The sequence below is a fragment of the Coregonus clupeaformis genome, chromosome 10 (assembly GCF_020615455.1).
Source record: "Coregonus clupeaformis isolate EN_2021a chromosome 10, ASM2061545v1, whole genome shotgun sequence".
Lineage (NCBI taxonomy): Eukaryota > Metazoa > Chordata > Actinopteri > Salmoniformes > Salmonidae > Coregonus > Coregonus clupeaformis.
In genome coordinates this window covers 27,504,131-27,527,110 of record NC_059201.1, presented here as the reverse complement: position 1 = coordinate 27,527,110, position 22,980 = coordinate 27,504,131, and the positions used below count along the sequence as shown (strand labels likewise).

General features: G+C 44.3%; 1 protein-coding gene across 1 annotated transcript in view; it reads left to right on the top strand.

Moving 5' to 3' along the window:
* LOC121575837 (A disintegrin and metalloproteinase with thrombospondin motifs 9) overlaps nucleotides 1-22,980 on the top strand; it is a 44,954-nt gene that overhangs the window by 6,252 nt on the left and 15,722 nt on the right. The window contains exons 6-21 of the mRNA XM_045222931.1: nucleotides 103-227; nucleotides 449-489; nucleotides 701-806; nucleotides 3,149-3,295; nucleotides 3,666-3,807; nucleotides 4,179-4,283; nucleotides 6,103-6,248; nucleotides 6,411-6,592; nucleotides 6,882-7,018; nucleotides 9,215-9,332; nucleotides 9,726-9,821; nucleotides 16,699-16,865; nucleotides 16,982-17,111; nucleotides 22,154-22,280; nucleotides 22,427-22,637; nucleotides 22,724-22,891. Of these exons, the coding sequence (XP_045078866.1) occupies nucleotides 103-227; nucleotides 449-489; nucleotides 701-806; nucleotides 3,149-3,295; nucleotides 3,666-3,807; nucleotides 4,179-4,283; nucleotides 6,103-6,248; nucleotides 6,411-6,592; nucleotides 6,882-7,018; nucleotides 9,215-9,332; nucleotides 9,726-9,821; nucleotides 16,699-16,865; nucleotides 16,982-17,111; nucleotides 22,154-22,280; nucleotides 22,427-22,637; nucleotides 22,724-22,891 (2,148 nt within the window). The remainder of the gene's footprint in view (nucleotides 1-102; nucleotides 228-448; nucleotides 490-700; nucleotides 807-3,148; nucleotides 3,296-3,665; nucleotides 3,808-4,178; nucleotides 4,284-6,102; nucleotides 6,249-6,410; nucleotides 6,593-6,881; nucleotides 7,019-9,214; nucleotides 9,333-9,725; nucleotides 9,822-16,698; nucleotides 16,866-16,981; nucleotides 17,112-22,153; nucleotides 22,281-22,426; nucleotides 22,638-22,723; nucleotides 22,892-22,980) is intronic.

Genomic DNA, 22,980 nt, shown 5'->3' with positions numbered 1-22,980 from the left:
ATCCTAATCATTTTCAGAGAAATACAATGCATTGCATTCATTCATCAGCCCCAGAAGCACAGTACAGTACTGTAAACGTCTCCCTTGTTCTCTCTACTGTAGGATGGCCCTACCATTTCCTTCAATGCACAGACCACTTTAAAGAACTTCTGTATCTGGCAACAGAGGCAAAATCACCAAGATGAGAACCATCACTCCTACCACGACACAGCCATTCTCATCACCAGGTACACTGTCTCTCCTACCACCACACAACCATTCTCATCACCATCTCTTGGGGTAACGGCTAAAGTGTTGTGTTGACAGTCCTAGGTTCGAGCCACGGTTGGGTCTACCCCCAGAATTCGCTGTAATATGTTGTCTTTTGTTTATTCTCTGGTGGAACAGTACAATGGGATTCTGGGGTGTGAAACCAGTGACATAACTTCCATCTGTGTGTTCTTCACAGGCAGGACATCTGCCGAGCGCGGGATAAGTGTGACACTTTAGGTAAGAGGAGCTCTCAATACACATGCAATACAGACTGTACAACATAACGTTTGATTGATGACAGTTTCATAATAATATTGATGTACTTATAATGATGCTGCTTTTGATGGGGCTGATGACAATGTAATGATGATGAAGGTGATGATGGTGATGACGATGCTCTAATAACAAATATGATGATGATGATGATGATTATACTCTTGGTTTGCAGGGCTTGCAGAGCTGGGTACAGTGTGTGATCCATACAGAAGTTGCAGTATTAGTGAGGACAATGGACTCAGCACTGCGTTCACTATCGCCCATGAACTAGGCCATGTGTGAGTACTGCATGCTCTCTATACTCTGATTGATTTCATGTAATCAAAATGTTGCAGCTGTATTAGTTTATCATGCTATCTCAGGCAAATGTCTTATGTGGCCCTGGTTTTGCTCTCAAAATCTTTCCAAGCTCCAAGACCTAAGTCTGCATGTACAAAGTCCCAAGTCAGCATGCGCCAGCCAGCCAGCCTTCATCCAGCTTGGCCAAACAACTCCAGGCCACTACATTGGAGACTGTTACAGACTTTAACAACCCTCGTGTCTTAGACAAATACAATTTTTTCGCCACACACACAAAAGGTGGGATTGTGGTGACACCGCTGCTGAAGTCTGCTTAGCGTCAAAGCTCGGTGGAATGCAGTACCTGTCATATTGTACCATAGAGGTGCCATACAGTACAGTACAGTACAGTACCATAGGAGAGAACTACCATACTATATAATACGTATCCCCTGTGACCCTACTCTCCAAGACACTGGCCCCGGCACAGACCGGCTGCTAATGTTAACCCCAACCAGCCCAGTCAGTTAACCCTGTGTGTTACCAGTCTGCTGCCTAAAGGATGAGGTTTTATTTATCACAGTAAAACAAATCTCCCAAAACTGGTCCTTTAGTGGTTAGCTTAGCAATCAGCCCAACATGTAGGTTTATTGATGGTGGGTTAGAGGGTTAGACCTGTGTGTTGTGGTGAATATACAGTGGCTTGCGAAAGTATTCACCCCCATTGGGATTTTTCCTATTTTGTTGCCTTACAACTGGAATTAAATTGGATTTTTTGGGGGTTTGTATCATTTGATTTACACAACATGCCTACCACTTTGAAGATGATATTTTTTTATTGTGAAACAAACAAGAAATAAGACAAAAAAAAACAGAAAACTTGAGCGTGCATAACTATTCACCCCTCTAAAGTAAATACTTTGTAGAGCCACCTTTTGCAGCAATTACAGCTGCAAGTCTCTTGGGGTATGTCTCTATAAGCTTGGCACATCTAGCCACTGGGATTTTTGCCCATTCTTCAAGGCAAAACTGCTCCAGCTCCTTCAAGTTGGATGGGTTCCGCTGGTGTACAGCAATCTTTAAGTCATGCCACAGATTCTCAATTGGATTGAGGTCTGGGCTTTGACTAGGCCATTCCAAGACATTTAAATGTTTCCCCTTAAACTACTCAAGTGTTGCTTTAGCAGTATGCTTGGGGTCATTGTCCTGCTGGAAGGTGAACCTCCATCCCAGTCTCAAATCTCTGGAAGAATGAAACAGGTTTCCCTCAAGAATTTCCCTGTATTTAGTGCCATCCATCATTCCTTCAATTCTGACCAGTTTCCCAGTCCCTGCCAATGAAAAACATCTCCACAGCATGATGCTGCCACCACCATGCTTCACTGTGGGGATGGTGTTCTCGGGGTGATGAGAGGTGTTGGGTTTGCGCCAGACATAGCGTTTTCCTTGATGGCCAAAAAGCTCAATTTTAGTCTCATCTGACCAGAGTACCTTCTTCCATATGTTTGGGGAGTCTCCCACATGCCTTTTGGCAAACACCAAACGTGTTTGCTTATTTGTTTCTTTAAGCAATGGCTTTTTTTCTGGCCACTCTTCTGTAAAGCCCAGCTCTGTGGAGTGTACAGCTTAAAGTTGTCCTATGTACAGATACTCCATTCTCCGCTGTGGAGCTTTGCAGCTCCTTCAGGGTTATCTTTGGTCTCTTTGTTGCCTCTCTGATTAATGCCCTCCTTGCCTGGTCCGTGAGTTTTGGTGGGCGGCCCTCTCTTGGCAGGTTTGTTGTGGTGCCATATTCTTTCCATTTTTTAATAATGGATTTAATGGTGCTCCGTGGGATGTTCAAAGTTTGGGATATTTTTTTATAACCCAACCCTGATCTGTACTTCTCCACAACTTTGTCCCCGACCTGTTTGGAGAGCTCCTTGGTCTTCAGGGTGCCGCTTGCTTGGTGGTGCCCCTTGCTTAGTGGTGTTGCAGACTCTGGGGCCTTTCAGAACAGGTGTATATATACTGAGATCATGTGACAGATCATGTGACACTTAGATTGCACACAGGTGGACTTTATTTAACTAATTATGTGGGCTTCATAGCAAAGGGGGTGAATACATATGCACGCACCACTTTTCCGTTATTTATTGTTTAGAATTATTTTAAACAAGTTATTTTTTTTCATTTCACTTCACCAATTTGGACTATTTTGTGTATGTGCATTACATGAAATCCAAATAAAAATAAATTTAAATTACATGTTGTAATGCAACAAAATAGTAAAAACGCCAAGGGGGATGAATGCTTTTGCAAGGCACTGTATGTTCTCACTTGTTGTTTGGTCCCCTGACAGATTCAACATGCCCCATGATGACAGCAACAAGTGCAAAGAGGAGGGGGTTAAAATACAGCAGCATGTGATGGCACCCACACTCAACCACTACACTAATCCCTGGATGTGGTCCAAGTGTAGCAGGAAATACATCACGGAGTTCCTTGAGTATGTATTGTTTTCTAGTATAGACATTCATGTCATTATGGAGAAGGGTTATTGTCGTTAGCATTAGTAGCACCACGCTCTTATCGCAGTAAGGGTTAAATGACCAGTCAGCTATTCAATCAAAACTGGTATCTGGACATTTCTGGGTTAAAGGGAAACAACATTACTTCAATGTTGTCAGTATCTGTTTGGAATGTGTAATACTTCCAGATATGTTTGTTTGATTGAATAGAGCTCCAGGTATTAGTAGTGGTTCTGATATTGTACAGAATACTGCCTGTCCACCTGTACTGAGTGTGTTTTCTGTCTGTTTGTGTCTTTGTTTTTTTTTGTTTTTTCTTTAAGTCATTTTATTTTTATTTCTTAATAGCACAGGGTATGGCGAGTGCTTACTTGATGAGCCCATTTCTAGGCCATACAGTCTGTCGCAGCAGCTGCCTGGACGGATATACAATGTCAATAAACAATGTGAATTGATATTTGGGCCGGGGACACAGGTGTGCCCATATATGGTAAGAGAATGAACCATGCGCAATTAAAATGTCATGTTTTGCACATTGGTCTGTCAAAGACACAGGAAGTACCCAGACACTCAGTTCACTGTCTAGTCCTACATTACTGTAGTATATGGCTCCAGACATTCTATACTAGAGTGACCTTAATCTGTTATGTAATATCCAATAGCTGCCCCAGTAATCTCTCAGCTAGGCCTTCTGTATGCGTTAAATAATTTGTTTACATGCTACACCTCCTGTGTAGCCCTGGCTTAGCTCCAGGCTTTGTTTAAAGGGAACACACCTTGTAAGAGATACAAGAGTATACAGTAATGTCTGTGGATGGGGCTCAGACAGGGGAATGGTAACAGTGTGTGTGTGTTCTCCAGGTCCAGTGCCGCAGGCTGTGGTGCACCAGCCCAGAGGGGGCCCAGAGGGGCTGCAGGACCCAACACATGCCCTGGGCCGACGGAACAGAGTGCTCTCCAGGAAAGGTAAGTACCAGAGAGATGTACCGCAATATATAGGGATCTGACAGGGAGAAGGAAGAAAATGGACAGATTGTGATAATTGGAGAGGGTGAGATAAAGAGAAAGATACAATTAAAAGTGAGAGAATAAGAGGGACTAGCACCAGATACTTATGTAGTGTGTACACACACAGAGAGAGAGAGAGAGAGAGAGAGAGAGAGAGAGAGAGAGAGAGAGAGAGAGAGAGAGAGAGAGAGAGAGAGAGAGAGAGAGAGAGAGAGAGAGAGAGAGAGAGAGAGAGAGAGAGAGAGAGAGAGAGAGAGAGAGAGAGAGAGAGAGAGAGAGAGAGAGAGAGAGAGAGAGAGAGAGAGAGAGAGAGAGAGAGAGAGAGAGAGAGAGAGAGAGAGAGAGAGAGAGAGAGAGAGAGAGAGAGAGAGAGAGAATCAAATAGTATCATTAATCTGTGCATGAACATACAAACACATACACCCCAAGCCAGCTTAATCACTATGCTGGAGCATATTGGAAATGTTCAATGTTATGAACTGCCAAAAAACACCCCATAAATAACCACAAAGGAAACTTTGATTTGAACTTTCTTTGTTTCAGCTGCTATTTGAATGACTCATGACTATAACATCTGTCAGGCTTTATTTAATCAAAAGCAAAATGACAAAACAAAACAACAAGTTCAGAGAAGCCTGCCACAAAATCAATTTACCAATGACAACTCAATATAAACACATAATTGAACATGAGTGGGGCACACGTGGCAGTTGCTCCAAATCCCTCCATTTGTTTAAACATATTTGGAACTTGGGTTAGGATGGTTTTGTTCTCCAGAGCCTGTATTATTATGAGGCAGTAATAGGCTTATGGTGGAGCTGTGAATAGAGGCTTGTGGAGATTTCCCTCTCCATTACTGGTTTAGTGTAGCTTCTAATTAGGCCCTCTACCAAACTCTTCACTTCCTGGCTGTCTGTCTGACATAAAAGAGATGTGGGGTGGCCGGGCCGGCCTGCTGAGGTCCCACAGCACACATGTTCAGAGCCTGCTCTGTTTACACATTGTATTCCTGCACACAAACAAACCAACCTCATGCCAAGCCCATGCCAAGCTCAACCCTTCAACACCGAGGCTGCCGCCTTTTACAATGCAGTCGTTGACGCCAACGAAAATGGATCCTCCGTTATAACCTGAAACATATCTTCCCCTTTGTGTTCACTTACCCTCAGACAGACACATTTGTAATGGGTGCCTTTTTGGGTTCTGTCTTTTTCCATTCGTTTGGTAATTTTTCCCAGATTAACATCAAAGGAGGTTGTGAAGTGCTTTCAATGATTTATATTTTTTGTCATTTAGCAGACGCTCTTATCCAGAGCGACTTACAGTTAGTGAGTGCATACAATGTTTTATAAAAAATAAATAAAAAAAATAATACTGGCCCCCCGTGGGAAACGAACCCACAACAATGGCGTTGCAAACGCCATGCTCTACCAACTGAGCTACATCCCTCTGCCGGCCATTCCCTCCCCTACCCTGGGCCAATTGTGCACCGCCCCATGGGTCTCCCGGTCGCGGCCGGCTACGAACCAGAGCCTGGATTCGAACCAGGATCTCTAGTGGCACAGCTAGCACTGCGATGCAGTGCCTTAGACCACTGCGCCACTCGGGAGACATGTGTTGCCAGTGTGCAGGCTAAGGTTTCATTCTCTCTCTCTCTCTCTCTCTCTCTCTCTCTCTCTCTCTCTCTCTCTCTCTCTCTCTCTCTCTCTCTCTCTCTCTCTCTCTCTCTCTCTCTCTCTCTCTCTCTCTCTCTCTCTCTCTCTCTCTCTCTCTCCAGCACTGTAAACATGGCCAGTGCATTACCAAGGAGCATGATGCCACGCCCGTGGAGGGGGCGTGGGGAGGCTGGTCTCCGTTTGGCTCCTGCTCGCGGACGTGTGGCGGGGGCATCAAAATCGGCAACCGCGAGTGCAACCAACCCATGTAAGCACAGCCTTTGTAGTCATGCAAGTCTACTGGACTGTGTCTCCCTTGGAGCTGCCGTGGTCAATGTTCCATACCATCAAGCCTCCTTAAATGAATTATTTACATATCAATCCTAAAGTACAAGATTTGACGATGTATTTATTTACCACCTTTATCCAGGCCCAAGAACGGGGGGAAGTACTGTGTGGGGCGCAGGATGAAGTTCCGCTCGTGTAACTCAGAGCCCTGCTCCAAGCAGAAGAGAGACTTCAGAGAGGAGCAGTGTGCGGCCTTCGATGGCCGGCACTTCAACATCAACGGTCTACCTCCTAATGTGCGCTGGGTACCCAAGTACAGCGGAAGTAAGAACATCTTCTCTCTCTTGACGCCTTCTGGGTTTTGCATTTTACTAATACAGAGAAAAATCTATGTACTGGACTGTTTAGGCCGTTAGAAATTGTGCCATTGTAAGCAAACTAAGGCTTCCTGTAGATGTGCACAAAGCACTCTGAGTGCTCAGTGAATCAATGTGATACAGCATGAGGACACTAAGTCAACTTGTTAGAGCATCCATATGGTTGAATTCATTAGCCCCTTTAATGTGGTCAGTGGACTGTTTTCACCATTCAACCTTCCTCTCCTGTCCTGTAGTTCAGATGAAGGATCGCTGTAAGCTGTTTTGCAGGGTGGCTGGCAGCACCGCCTACTATCAGCTCAGGGATCGGGTCATCGACGGCACGCCATGTGGCCCCGACACCAATGACATCTGTGTGCAGGGCCTGTGCAGGGTGAGACTGACACACAGCCTTTAACAGCTTCAGCCTGACAGCTAACCTAATATGCCATTCATAACAGTCATAAGATAATAATGGTATTATTTTAAAATGAGAAGAATATTGTTCACAGAGGAGGTGTGTTTCTTCATTTTACTGTACTCCCTATTAGAGGCAACTCGAACTAAACCCAACTATACCTGAATAGAGTTTCACTTTGGTGCTGTTTACGATAGAGATTTCCTGTCAGATGTGTTACAGTGATATGGACTTAACACACTTAACCAGGTTAGGTTCTGTGTATTAAGCAACTACACTGCTCAAAAAAATAAAGGGAACACTTAAACAACACAATGTAACTCCAAGTCAATCACACTTCTGTGAAATCAAACTGTCCACTTAGGAAGCAACACTGATTGACAATACATTTCACATGCTGTTGTGCAAATGGAATAGAGAACAGGTGGAAATTATAGGCAATTAGCAAGACACCCCCAATAAAGATGTGGTTCGGCAGGTGGTGACCACAGACCACTTCTCAGTTCCTATGCTTCCTGGCTGATGTTTTGGTCACTTTTGAATGCTGGCGGTGCTTTCACTTTAGTGGTAGCATGAGACGGAGTCTACAACCCACACAAGTGGCTCAGGTAGTGCAGCTCTTCCAGGATGGCACATCAATGCGAGCTGTGGCAAGAAGGTTTGCTGTGTCTGTCAGCGTAGTGTCCAGAGCATGGAGGCGCTACCAGGAGACAGGCCAGTACATCAGGAGACGTGGAGGAGGCCGTAGGAGGGCAACAACCCAGCAGCAGGACCGCTACCTCCGCCTTTGTGCAAGGAGGAGCAGTAGGAGCACTGCCAGAGCCCTGCAAAATGACCTCCAGCAGGCCACAAATGTGCATGTGTCTGCTCAAACGGTCAGAAACAGACTCCATGAGGGTGGTATGAGGGCCCGACGTCCACAGGTGGGGGTTGTGCTTACAGCCCAACACCGTGCAGGACGTTTGGCATTTGCCAGAGAACACCAAGATTGGCAGATTCGCCACTGGCGCCCTGTGCTCTTCACAGATGAAAGCAGGTTCACACTGAGCACATGTGACAGACGTGACTGAGTCTGGAGACGCCGTGGAGAACGTTCTGCTGCCTGCAACATCCTCCAGCATGACCGGTTTGGCAGTGGGTCAGTCATGGTGTGGGGTGGCATTTCTTTGGGGGGCCGCACAGCCCTCCATGTGCTCGCCAGAGATAGCCTGACTGCCATTAGGTACCGAGATGAGATCCTCAGACCGCTTGTGAGACCATATGCTGGTGCGGTTGGCCCTGGGTTCCTCCTAATGCAAGACAATGCTAGACCTCATGTGGCTGGAGTGTGTCAGCAGTTCCTGCAAGAGGAAGGCATTGATGCTATGGACTGGCCCGCCCGTTCCCCAGACCTGAATCCAATTGACCACATCTGGGACATCATGTCTCGCTCCATCCACCAACGCCATGTTGCACCACAGACTGTCCAGGAGTCGGCGGATGCTTTAGTCCAGGTCTGGGAGGAGATCCCTCAGGAGACCATCCGCCACCTCATCAGGAGCATGCCCAGGCGTTCTAGGGAGGTCATACAGGCACGTGGAGGCCACACACACTACTGAGCCTCATTTTGACTTGTTTTAAGGACATTACATCAAAGTTGGATCAGCCTGTAGTGTGGTTTTCCACTTTAATTTTGAGGGTGACTCCAAATCCAGACCTCCATGGGTTGATACATTTGATTTCCATTGATAATTTTTGTGTGATTTTGTTGTCAGCACATTCAACTATGTAAAGAAAAAATTATTTAATAAGATTATTTCATTCATTCAGATCTAGGATGTGTTGTTTAAGTGTTCCCTTTATTTTTTTGAGCAGTGTATTTTCTTAGGTCATATGGTTTTTATCCCTGTTGCAGAGCACAGTACAGGATTTCATAAGAATGCCACTACTTTAATTACATTATCTCACAAATACTAAAATCTTAGCTGCATCAATGTTTATTAATATGAATCTGCCAAGCAAATTAATGTGAGAGTGATGAGTTTTATGTTGTAGCACTAGTTGGATATTTATCCTTCCATGTCCTATACCCCACTTTCCCTCCCCCTCATCATCTGCCTTCTCCTCTTCCTCCTCCACTTCCTTTCCCTCATTAACCACCTCCTCTCTTTTCTCCTTCTCATCCCTGTGCAGCAAGCGGGATGTGACCATGTGTTGAATTCCAAGGCGAGGAGAGATAAGTGTGGTGTGTGTGGCGGTGACAACTCCTCGTGCAAGACCGTGGCAGGCACCTTCAACATGGTGCGATACGGTGAGCCTAGGGCCAGTCGTGGTGTTCAAACTATGTGTCATCACAATGACTGAAAAGGGTCATTCACTAGCCCATTAAATACTTAAGCAATAAGGCCGGAGGAGGTGTGGTATATGGCCAAAATACCACGGCTAAGGGCTGTTCTTATGCACGACGCAATGCGGAGTGCCTGAACACAGCCCTTAGCCGTGGTATATTGGCCATATATCACAAACCCCTGAGGTGCCTTATTGCTATTATAAACTGGTTACCAACTTAATTATATACGGTCTGATATACCATGGCTTTCAGCCAATTAGCATTCAGGGCTTGAACCACCCAGTTTATAATGACCACTGACTCAGTCATGTCCACTCAGAGACGTTGAGTTCTCTTCTGCTTGTTGTGCTGCAGGGTACAACGAAGTGGTGAGAATACCCAGTGGTGCTACAAATATTGATGTGCGTCAACACAGCTACTCAGGGAAACCAGAGGACGATAACTACCTCGGTAAGACTCAAACTCACTATCAAAACACTATTTTAGGGTCTTGTTGGCTGTTGAATTTAAACATTAGCTGGAGCATTGTATTTGTCACTGTCCGTCATATCATAGTTCAGGATGTCTACCATTCAGAGTTGTCAAAAGGTTTAGTATTCTCTTCTTGAGCAGATATGAGATGGTTCAATGGCGCCAGAGGGGATGGCTGCCGTTTTACGGGCTCCTAAACAATTGTGCTATTTTGTGTATTTTATACATAATGTTTCTGCCAGTGTCTCTTATGACCGAAAAGAGATTCTGGATATCAGAACAGCAATTACTCACCACGAACTGGACAAAGATTTTTTCTTCAATGAGTCAGACGGGAAGGATTTACTGCTGCTACCAGACCAGGCCCAAATCCCCGTCATTCATATGAAGAGACACCACCGATACAGGGAATGCAGATCCAGGTGCCTTGTGAGAATTTGCCGGCGAGTGGGTAACCCGCCTCTACCATCCATCCTATTGGCCAACGTGCAATCATTGAAGCATAAACTGGATGAGCTCCGTTTGAGACTATCCTACCAATGGGACATTTAAAAAAGTAATATCTTATGTTTCAGTCATGGCTGAAAGACGACATGTATAATATACAGTTGGCTGGGTTTTCCGTGCATCAGCAAGACAGAACAGTTACCTCTGGTAAGACGAGGGGTGGTGGTCTGTGTCTATTTGTCAATAAAAGCTGGTGCGCGAAATCTAATATTAAAGAAGTCTTGAGGTTTTGCTCGCCTGAGGTAAAGTACCTCATGATAAGCTGAAGACCACACTATTTACTATATTTTTCATAGCTGTCTATTTACCACCACAAACCGATGCTGACACTAAGACTGCACTCAACAAGCTGTATAAGGCCATTAGCAAACAAGAAAATGCTCATCCAGAGGCGGCGCTCCTAGTGGCCGGGGACTTTAATGCAGGAAAACTAAAATCAGTTTTACCAAATTTCTACCAGCATGCAACGTGCAAACAGAGGAAGAAAAAAAACTCTAGACTATCTTTAATCCACACACAGAGATGTGTTCTATCCTCCTGATTCCTGCTTACAAGCAAAAAATAAAGCAGGAAGTACCAGTGACTCGCTCAATACCGAAGTGGTCAGATGACGCAGATGCTAAGCTACAGAACAGCTTTCCTAGCACAGACAGGAAAATGTTCCTGGGATTCATCCGATGGCATTGAAGAGTATACCACATCAGTCACCGTGCATCGATGACGTCGCCCCCACAGTGACCGTACATACAGTAGGGGAAAAAAGTATTTAGTCAGCCACCAATTGTGCAAGTTCTCCCACTTAAAAAGATGAGAGAGGCCTGTAATTTTCATCATATGTACACGTCAACTATGACAGACAAATTGAGGAAAAAAATTCCAGAAAATCACATTGTAGGATTTTTAATGAATTTATTTGCAAATTATGGTGGAAAATAAGTATTTGGTCACCTACAAACAAGCAAGATTTCTGGCTCTCACAGACCTGTAACTTCTTCTTTAAGAGGCTCCTCTGTCCTCCACTCGTTACCTGTATTAATGGCACCTGTTTGAACTTGTTATCAGTATAAAAGACACCTGTCCACAACCTCAAACAGTCACACTCCAAACTCCACTATGGCCAAGACCAAAGAGCTGTCAAAGGACACCAGAAACAAAATTGTAGACCTGCACCAGGCTGGGAAGACTGAATCTGCAATAGGTAAGCAGCTTGGTTTGAAGAAATCAACTGTGGGAGCAATTATTAGGAAATGGAAGACATACAAGACCACTGATAATCTCCCCTCGATCTGGGGCTCCACGCAAGATCTCACCCCGTGGGGTCAAAATGATCACAAGAACGGTGAGCAAAATTCCCAGAACCACACGGGGGGGACCTAGTGAATGACCTGCAGAGAGCTGGGACCAAAGTAACAAAGCCTACCATCAGTAACACACTACGCCGCCAGGGCACTCAAATCCTGCAGTGCCAGACGTGTCCCCCTGCTTAAGCCAGTACATGTCCAGGCCCGTCTGAAGTTTGCTAGAGTGCATTTGGATGATCTAGAAGAGGATTGGGAGAATGTCATATGGTCAGATGAAACCAAAATATAACTTTTTGGTAAAAACTCAACTCGTCGTGTTTGGAGGACAAATAATGCTGAGTTGCATCCAAAGAACACCATACCTACTGTGAAGCATGGGGGTGGAAACATCATGCTTTGGGGCTGTTTTTCTGCAAAGGGACCAGGACGACTGATCCGTGTAAAGAATGAATGGGGCCATGTATCGTGAGATTTTGAGTGAAAACCTCCTTCCATCAGCAAGGGCATTGAAGATGAAACATGGCTGGGTCTTTCAGCATGACAATGATCCCAAACACACCGCCCGGGCAACGAAGGAGTGGCTTCGTAAGAAGCATTTCAAGGTCCTGGAGTGGCCTAGCCAGTCTCCAGATCTCAACCCCATAGAAAATCTTTGGAGGGAGTTGAAAGTCCGTGTTGCCCAGCGACAGCCCCAAAACATCACTGCTCTAGAGGAGATCTGCATGGAGGAATGGGCCAAAATACCAGCAACAGTGTGTGAAAACCTTGAAGACTTACAAAAAACGTTTGACCTGTGTCATTGCCAACAAAGGGTATATAACAAAGTATTGAGAAACTTTTGTTATTGACCAAATACTTATTTTCCACCACAATGTGATTTTCTGGATTTTCTTTCCTCATTTTGTCTGTCATAGTTGACGTGTACCTATGATGAAAATTACAGGCCTCTCTCATCTTTTTAAGTGGGAGAACTTGCACAATACCCCAACCAGAAGCTATGGATTACAGGCAACATCCGCACTGAGCTAAAGGGTAGAGCTGCCGCTTTCAAGGAGAGGGACTCTAACCCGGACGCTTATAAGAAATCCCGCTATGTCGTCCGATGAACCATCAAACAGGCAAAGCGTCAATACAGGACTAAGTTTGAATCCTACTACACCGGCTCTGACGCTCACCGGATGTGGCAGGGCTCGCAAACTATTAAGGATTACAAAGGGAAGCCCAGCTGCGAGCTCCCCAGTGACACGAGCCTACCAGACGAGCTAAATCACTTCTATGCACGCTTCAAGGCAAGCAACACTGAAGCATGCATGAGAGCACCAGCTGTTGTGGACAACTGTGTGATCACGCTCTCCGTAGCCGATATGAGTAAGACCTTTAAACAGGTCAACATTCACAAGGCCGCAGGGCCAGACGGATTACCAGGACGTGTACTCAGAGCATGCGCTGACCAACTGGCAAGTGTCTTCACTGACATTGTCAACCTGTCCCTGACAGAGTCTGTAATACCTACATGTTCCAAGCAGACCACCATAGTCCCTGTGCCCAAGTACGCCAAGATAACCTGCCTAAATGACTACAGACCTGTAGCACTCACGTCTGTAGCCACGAAGTGCTTTGAAAGGCTGGTCATGGCTCACATCAACACCATCATCCCAGAAACCCTAGACCCACTCCAATTCAAATACTGCCCCAACAGATCCACAGATGACGCAATCTCTATTGCACTCCACACTGCCCTTTACCACCTACACAAAAGGAACACCTACGTCAGAATGCTGTTCATTGACTACAGCTCAGCGTTCAACACCATAGTGCCCTCAAAGCTCATCACTAAGCTAAGGACCCTGGGACTAAACACCTCCCTCTGCAACTGGATCCTGTAATTCCTGATGGGCCACCCCCAGGTGGTAAGGGTAGGCAACAACACATTTGCCACGCTGATCCTCAACACGGGGGCCCCTCAGGGGCTCAGTTCCCTCCTGTACTCCCTGTTCACCCACAACTGCGTGGTCAAGCATGACTCCAACACCACCATTAAGTTTACAGACAACACAAAGGTGGTAGGCCTGATCACCAACAACGATGAGACAGCCTATAGGGAGGAGGTCAGAGACCTGGTAGTGTGGTGCCAGGACAACAACCTCTCCCTCACCGTGATAAAGACAAATGAGATGATTGTGGACTACAGGAAAAGGAGGGCTGACCACGCCCCATTCACATCGACGGGGCTGTAGTGGAGCAGCTCGAGAGCTTCAAGTTTATTGGTGTCCACATCACCAACAAACTATCATGGTCCAAACACACCAAGACAGTCATAAAGAGGGCACGACAATGCCTTTTCCCCCTCAGGAGTCTGAAAAGATTTGGCATTGGTCCTCAGATCCTCAAAAAGTTATACAGTTACACCATCGAGAGCATCCTGACTGGTTGCATCACCGCCTGGTATGGCAACTGCTCGGCATCCAACCGCAAGGCGCTACAGAGGGTAGTGCGTACGGCCCAGTACATCACTGGGGCCAAGCTTCCTGTGATCCAGGACCTCTATACCAGGCGGTGTCAGAGGAAGGTGAAAAAAATGGCCACCCTAGTCATAGACTGTTCTCTCTGCTACTGCACGGCAAGCTGTACCGGAGCGCCAAGTCTAGGTCCAAAAGGTTCCTTAACAGCTGCTACCCCCAAGCCATAAGACTGCTGAACAGTTAATCAAATGGCTGCTCTGACTATTTGCATTGACCCCCTGTTTTTTTACGCTGCTGCTACTCGCTGTTTATTATCTATGCATAATCACTTTCCCCTACCTACATGTACATATTACCTCAATTACCTCGACTAACCTGTACCCCCGCACATTGACTCGGTACCGGTACCCCCTGTATATGGCCTCGTTATTGTTATTTTATTGTGTTACTTTCTTTTTACTTTAGTTTATTTAGTAAATATTTTCTTTACTCTTATTTTTCTTAACATTTACATTTACATTTTAGTCATTTAGCAGACGCTCTTATCCAGAGCGACTTACAGTTAGTGAGTGCATACATTATAATATTTTTTTTTTTCATACTGCATTGTTGGTTAAGGGCTTGTAAGTAAGCATTTCACGGTAAGGTCTACACCTGTCGTATTTGGCGCATTTGACAAATAAAATTGGATTTGATTTGATTTATGGTTGGTGGTGATACTGTAGTGTTCTGCTTGTCTTCAGCTGAGAGCTTTGGCGGGCCCATTGAACCTGGCCTGTACGAGAGTTTAGGGCACACATGCTAACGCGTTAATGATCCAGAACTCATATAGCCCTCTGGGGTCCATTTCATTCTCTCTGTGCTGCTCGTAAAGGTCACTATGCTTGTGTTTCTTTGTGTGTGTGTGTGTGTTTGTGTGTGTGCGTGTGTGTGCATGACTGTCTCTGCGGGTGCGCTGGGGCCTTCTCTCTGTGCTGCTCGTAAAGGTCGCTATGTTTGTGTTTCTTTGTGTGTGTGTGTGTGTGTGTGTGTGTGTCTGTGCGTGTGTGTGTGACTGTCTCTGCGGGTGTGCTGGGGCTTGAGTGGGAACAGGGGGTAAGAGGGCTTGCGGGAAGTGGGCCGGTCTCTGCGGCCACATAACTGTGATGTGTGAAATGGCGAGGAAAGTAACTCAGGAAATTAGCTCCATAATCGTATTAGTGTGTATGTGTGCAGCAGACAGACTGATGAACAGAACAGGAGGACTGAGATTCCTCCAGGAGGAATGCAGGATTCTTTGACCCCAATTAGGTTTATCTGCTCTCTGTTGTAGGCCTTACTGTAAATTAAAACATCAGCTGTTTTGCTGCTCTTTTTTTAATCACTGAGTTAAGTGAGAGTTTGTTTACAGTTGACCGACTCTCTTTTCAGAGTAGACAACTCTACAGTATGTCCATGTAAACACTCAGCCAACTCTACAGTATGTCCATGTAAACACTCAGCCAACTCTACAGTATGTCCATGTAAACACTCAGCCAACTCTACAGTATGTCCATGTAAACACTCAGCCAACTCTACAGTATGTCCATGTAAACACTCAGCCAACTCTACAGTATGTCCATGTAAACACTCAGCCAACTCTACAGTATGTCCATGTAAACACTCAGCCAACTCTACAGTATGTCCATGTAAACACTCAGCCAACTCTACAGTATGTCTATGTAAACACTCAGCCATCTACATTATGTCCATGTAAACACTCAGCCAACTCTACAGTATGTCCATGTAAACACTCAGTCAACTCTACAGTATGTCCATGTAAACACTCAGCCAACTCTACAGTATGTCTATGTAAACACTCAGCCAACTCTACATTATGTCCATGTAAACACTCAGCCAACTCTACAGTATGTCCATGTAAACACTCAGCCAACTCTACAGTATGTCCATGTAAACACTCAGCCAACTCTACATTATGTCCATGTAAACACTCAGCCAACTCTACAGTATGTCTATGTAAACACTCAGCCAACTCTACAGTATGTCCATGTAAACACTCAGCCAACTCTACAGTATGTCCATGTAAACACTCAGCCAACTCTACAGTATGTCCATGTAAACACTCAGCCAACTCTACAGTATGTCTATGTAAACACTCAGCCAACTCTACAGTATGTCCATGTAAACACTTAGCCAACTCTACAGTATGTCTATGTAAACACTCAGCCAACTCTACAGTATGTCTATGTAAACACTCAGCCAACTCTACATTTACATTTTACATTTACGTCATTTAGCAGACACTCTACATTATGTCCATGTAAACACTCAGCCAACTCTACAGTATGTCTATGTACACTCAGCCAACTCTACATTATGTCCATGTAAACACTCAGCCAACTCTACAGTATGTCCATGTAAACACTCAGCCAACTCTATAGTATTCCCATGTAAACACTGTTTGATTTCCTCAACAAAAGGAAAAATGACTTTAGCTGAGCTCATCAGACACTTGTGGTTTCTCACCCTGTCCCATACTGTACTTTCAAAGTCTTATGACATCCTATTTATTCATGTCAGTGTCACCTCCTCTCTCTTTTTATGTAGCTGTTTCAAACAGCCGTGGGGAGTATCTGCTCAATGGCGAGTTTGTGGTTAGCATGTTTAAAAGGGAAATCAAACTGGGCAACGCCATCATCGAGTACAGCGGATCTGACCACGTCATCGAGAGAATCAATTGCACTGACCGTATCGAAGAGGAGATCATTGTCCAGGTAATGACTCCTTACCTAACTGTTGAGAATGTGACACAGTAAAATGGTTGTGATGCAAATGGAACAGTGGAACTGTACGGATCGTTCTGTTCCTCTGCCCCCCTCTCACTCCGCAGGTGCTTTCTGTAGGTAACTTGTACAACCCAGACGTCAGGTACTCCTATAACATCCCCATCGAGGATAAAACCCAGCAGTTCGTCTGGGACGCCTACGGGCCCTGGCAGGAGTGCAGCAGGCCCTGCCAAGGTGAGGGTTGGGGGAGGGATGTGAAGGGAACAGAGGGGAAGGGGTGTAGGGGTTAGGGGGGTAAAGAGAAGATTGTGGAGGAGTGTGGGAAAGGTGATGGGGTGTGGGAAAGGAGGTGAAAGATCAGGGGAGAGAGGAGTTGAGGCTGTATGTGGTTGTATCTGACAACCATGAAGTCCTCGTCTCCAACACGAAAAAAGCTCCTGCAACCAAGCGTTTTCTAGAAAGTAGAAAAGTAGACATTTCTCATTAAATAGTGTAGAATGCTGTACCCTACAGTCTTGTCAGGGTGTGTGAAACATGGAATTCAGGTGCAAAATTGTGGTATTTATTAACAGGTGCAGAAGGTGAGCTGGATCTATGACAAGACGTTGACAGATTCTGACTTATACAGATAAACTAAATGGTCAATATACTGAAGCTACAATTAGCTTCTAAGAAAGAGCACCTTTAAACTAGGCAGAGCGCCTATAACTTTGATAAAGCGTCAATGATTGCACACAGCTGTGTTTAGTAGGCCTAGACTAGAGCATTGGATAACATGTCACTCCAGCCTATGCTCTCCTGAAAATGGGCACCTGAAGCCTAACCTGTAACACTGAGATAATACAGAATGCACCTAAACAGGTATTTCATCAATTATCATTAGCCTAATAATTCCCTTTACAATCAGTACTTCTCAATAGTTATCTTATCAATGACCAATCCATAATACATTTAAACATTTCAGGACAAAATACTGTATCACATTAACGTTAAACTAATATACTGTAGATAGGCTATTATTAGGAAAACACCCCTCGACATAGAACATTTGGAGAATCTCAATAGTATTTCCTTGATTCCTCGGGTGCTCTCTCCTCGCCTCCTTCTCAAAACCCATTGGATGAGGAGGTCAGAGGTCCCAGAGGAATCAAGGAAATGCTATTGAGATTCTCCCATTGTAATTACTGCGCGCGCCAACCTGCTGGATAACTATGCACACATGAGCGGCTGCCGCGGTCTCTCCAAATCAGTAAACAATAGGGGTGTAACGATTCGTTTTAACAACGATTCGATTTGTATCACGATTCGTGGTTGTCGATACGATTCAAGGACGATATTGGTTCATTTAGAACGATACGATCCGAAACGATTCAGTGACTTGAAATCGATTCAGTAACCTTTTAGCCAAAAATTCAACCAGTGTGACTGAAATAAATACCTGGATACTGGACAGTGCAGGTGAAGTTTCCTAGATTCCTGTTTCTTGTAAGGACCGCAATGGTGGCTTGATAATTTCTCGCTCGTCGGCTTCTCCTCTGTTGTCGGCTTCTCCTCTGTTGTCCGCTTCTCCTCTGTTGTCCGCCATGCTTTGTTTTGTTGTCTTGGCGCCTTTGCGCTGCTGCTGGCGCGATGACGTCATGGATAGGCAGACTGAATCGAGTAATGTTTAAAGCCTTTATCATTAAAAGTGCTAAGAAAAAACATCCATATAAAGTCTGACGTGCTTAAATCCAATGGGTTATTTCCTAGTATCGATACAATCGATTTATTACATTTTAAAACGATGTTAGATCGATATATGTTGTCCAAAAGGCCAACTCGCCGAGCACAGATCGATGTTGTTGGATCATAGGAATATAAATTGATACATCGATGTAGTAGATGGATCGTTACACCCCTAGTAAACAACCTACGGTGGTAAGTACAGCTCAGGGATACAAATGGAACTTAACTTCTTAATAAACATTTCTACTTGCGTGTACGCTTGCAAAGCTACCGGTAATTTACCAAGGTTACCGGAATCTTCAGTAAGATTCTTTGGTAATTTATGCTTGAATAACTTGTAAAAAATTTATTCATATATAGTATTAATTTATTATATATGTTTCCATATTGTGCATGAGTTTCTAGTAGATAGAACATATGGTTTAAGAGAAATCAATCAATCAATCAAATGTATTTATAAAGCCCTTTTTACATCAGCAGATGTCACAAAGTGCTATACAGAAACCCAGCCTAAAATCCCAAACAGCAAGCAATGCAGATGTAGAAGCACGGTGGCTAGGAAAAACTCCCTAGAAAGGCAGAAACCTAGGAAGAAACCTAGAGAGGAACCAGGCTCTGAGGGCCTTCTGGCTGTGCCCGGTGGAGATTATAACAGTACATGGCCATTAAGGCCAGATTTTTCTCCAAGATGTTCAAACGTTCATAGATGACCAGCAGGGTCAAATAATAATCATAGTGGTTGTAGAGGTTGCAATAGGTTAGTACATCAGGAGTAAATGTCACTTGGCTTTTCATAGCCGGGCATTTAGAGGTTGAAATAGCAGGTGCAGTAGAGAGAAACGTTGGGTCTGGGACAAGGTAGCACGTCCGGTGAACAGGTCAGGGATCCATAGCCGCATGCAGAAGAGTTCAAACTGGAGCAGCAGCACGACCAGGTGGACTGGGGACAGCAAGGAGTCATCAGGCCAGGTAGTCCTGAGGCATGGTCCTAGGGCTCAGGTCCTCCGGGAGGGGAGTGTGAGAGGGAGAGAAAATAGCCTAATTAATGAAAACAGCATCTAATCAACAATGGTATTCTTTTCAATTAACAGCAACTCTTCAACTATTTACTTTTTTCACAACTGCCACCAGATTGACGCCAAAACATTGACAACAAATACATATTGACATAATAAAATAAAAAATATAAAGGATATTTCATGCTGAACCCCTCATATTTAACACCAATGGTATTCACTAAATTGATGGTTTATATTTAGGATAATGTTTTACAGCTTTGTCATTCTATCTATTATTTTAAAATAATTTCATACAATTATTTCATATGTAATAAGGCCACACAGAAGGCCAGAGATTATTACAGACACCTGTGATAATATTAAGTACCCAGAAGGGCCACTACATTTTAGTCATTTAGCAGACGCTCTTATCCAGAGCGACTTACAGTGAGTGAGTGCATACATTATTATTAATTTTTTCATACTGGCCCCCCGTGGGAATCAAACCCACAACCCTGGCGTTGCAAACGCCATGCTCTACCAACTGAGCTACACGGGACACTAGATGTATTGTGATCGATGACATAAAATCCTTGAAAGATACCAAAATTCTGGTAGTTTACTGGTAAGCTTAGAAAGTTTCCAGTAATATACCCTCCCTTTGCAACCCTACTAGCGTGTGACCTTTTCTATAACAACTGTGGGAGATCTTTAGCAATAGGAATTTGCTTGAAAACGTTAGCAACACTAACAACCATTAGCAAACATTTACAATCTGAGTTTGGCGCTAAAATAGCCAAGTACCTCAACTCCTCCACGGAGTTGAGCGCAGACTAGCCCATTCATAGACACTAACTACTCTAATTAGCACAGGTAGTCAAGGTCAAGAATTACAGTGAAATGCTAGGTGTGTGTATGTTTCTGTGCTCCCTGTAGTCTAAGCTGTAAGGGAAAAGAAGAGAACTCACATGGTGGAGGTGGGGAAACTGTCCAAGCAAGCTAGAAGTAAAGCAGAGAGAAAGTGATGTTAAAATTATACATTTCTTTTTAAATCAAACAATTAGTTTATTCAATTGTGACCTTATTTCATTGAAAATAAAGTGATATTTCATAGATAACCATTGTTTTAAACCCCTCTTTACTATTTAAAATGCAATCACTTCCTTATTTATGACAGGTCAGGATCGGTCATCTGACTTAGTTACTGTTTTCAAATGCTAGCCAAGGAGCCATTAGCCTAGTCATTCAAAAAATCTAATCTATCACCCCATTTCAATAGACTTAAAAATTAAAGCCTAACTTGTGATAACAGTACTAAAGAGACATAGCAAGAGGTATATCAAACCTCATTTGTCACTTTCCATGGAAGCAAAAGTTTTTAATGTTTTTTTGTCAAAGCTAGCTAGGTAGCAGCCAGTGGCAGAGAACATGCTAGCTAAGCTAGCTAATTTACTCATACAAAATATTCTACAAACACAACACATTAAAACCGACCTATGCCACCTCCTAACATGTTTATATAAACATTTGTTGTAGTTTTAGTATGTTTCTCTGACCCCATACCTGTCAAAAAATATTGTAATATTAGCAGTACCTGAACTAGCTAAACTGCCTGGCAGCCATTTCCTCAACTTCCAACTGTCAACTGTTGCTATGGTGACCAAGATGTCACATGACTGTTCATCTTCTTGTTCGTCTAAATGACCAAAATGTAAATGTAATGTAAATTGTAAAGGAGAGTTAAAAACACGTCTCTTTGGAATAGAAAACTAGCTAGCTATATACAAAATAATGTGCACTCACCTCCGCACACATTTGATCTTCTCCTTCAGCAGTTTGACTATCCGATATGGCCCTAGTAATATCAAAATCCTGCAAGATTCGTGCTGGAATTGGTCCTGCAGGAATATCAAAATCCTGCAGGATTGGTGCTGGAATTTACTTGGTCCTGCAGGAATTGCCATATCCTGCAGGAATATCAAAATCCTGCAGGTTTCAGTCCTGCAGGATACCTGCAGGAATGTACTTGGTTATGCAGGAATTGGCATATCCTGCAGGAATATCCAAATCCTGCAGGTTTCGGTCCTGCAGGATTCCTGCAGTAATTGTCATGTTTGTGCAGGATTTTCAAAATTTTCTTCAGGACAATTCACACTAAAAAGGACAAACATTTTAAATGTAAATATGCAATGGAGAGAAATGTCGACGTCACGGGCGCTCTTCAGTGTCAACGTCACATTTCTATTTATCTATGAAGATTTACTGATTTACTGCTCTTAATGTTTGGTTATAAAATTGAGAACAGAAGGTAAGGTTTCTGGGAATACTTTTTGAATTGATTTTGCAATGATTTAAACCATGTACGTCAAACGTGACTCTTGGAGGAACACACTCCTGCTGGTTTTCATTCTTGCCTTTTGACAAGTGTCTGATTTAGACTCCAAAGAATCCAAGCGCGCATGGACTTTCCAGCCAATCGATTCAATCCCAGGGAGAAACCAAAAGCAGTAGGACCATGACCAAGGAACTAAACCTTCTCTCACACCCCATCAGGAGAGCGTAAGAGGAAGATCCTGTGTAGTAGAGAGTCGGACCGTGTGGTGGTCTCAGACCAGAGATGCCATGGGGCTGCCAGACCAGCCATGGTCACAGAACCCTGCAACGCAGAGTGTGAAATCAGGTACTACCTAAACCACTCTCCATCTGTCCATATCACAGATTCTTCATCACTATCTTTATATCTGCGATCTGTATGCTGTATGATATAAAATTATAAAGTTGTTTCCTGTCAGCGTCTCTCACCTATGACCTTTCCTGTCTGTACAGGTGGCATGTGGCGCAGAAGAGTGAGTGTACAGTCCCGTGTGGAGTGGGATATCGTACGCTGGAGATCTATTGCGCCAAACTCAGACGTACCGACGGAAAGACCCAGAAGGTGGACGAGCGTTACTGCAGCAGTCAACGTAAACCTGAGGACAAGGAGAGTTGCCATGGAGACTGTAACCCGGCCGGTTGGGAGTACTCTTCTTGGTCAGAGGTGAGACCGCCTGTTTTTCGGGGGGCTAAGAAAAAGAGAAGGCAAAACAGAAGGAAAATGGTTGAATACGCGTACGTGTGTTTCAGTGCTCCAAAAGCTGTGGCGGAGGGTCCCGGCGTCGTGCGGCCGTGTGTGGGAAGTCCTCTGAGGCAGAAAGTGATGAGAGTAAGTGCAGCCAGCGAGACAAGCTCACCACCGTCCAGAACTGCAATGAGTTCCTGTGTCCCGCGTGGAAGACCGGAGACTGGTCTGAGGTCAGTTCTATGGAGAATGTTTGGACTACGCTTTGGAAATGATGGTTATCACTTGAAATGAATTTAGGAATTTAGAACCCAGATGGCCT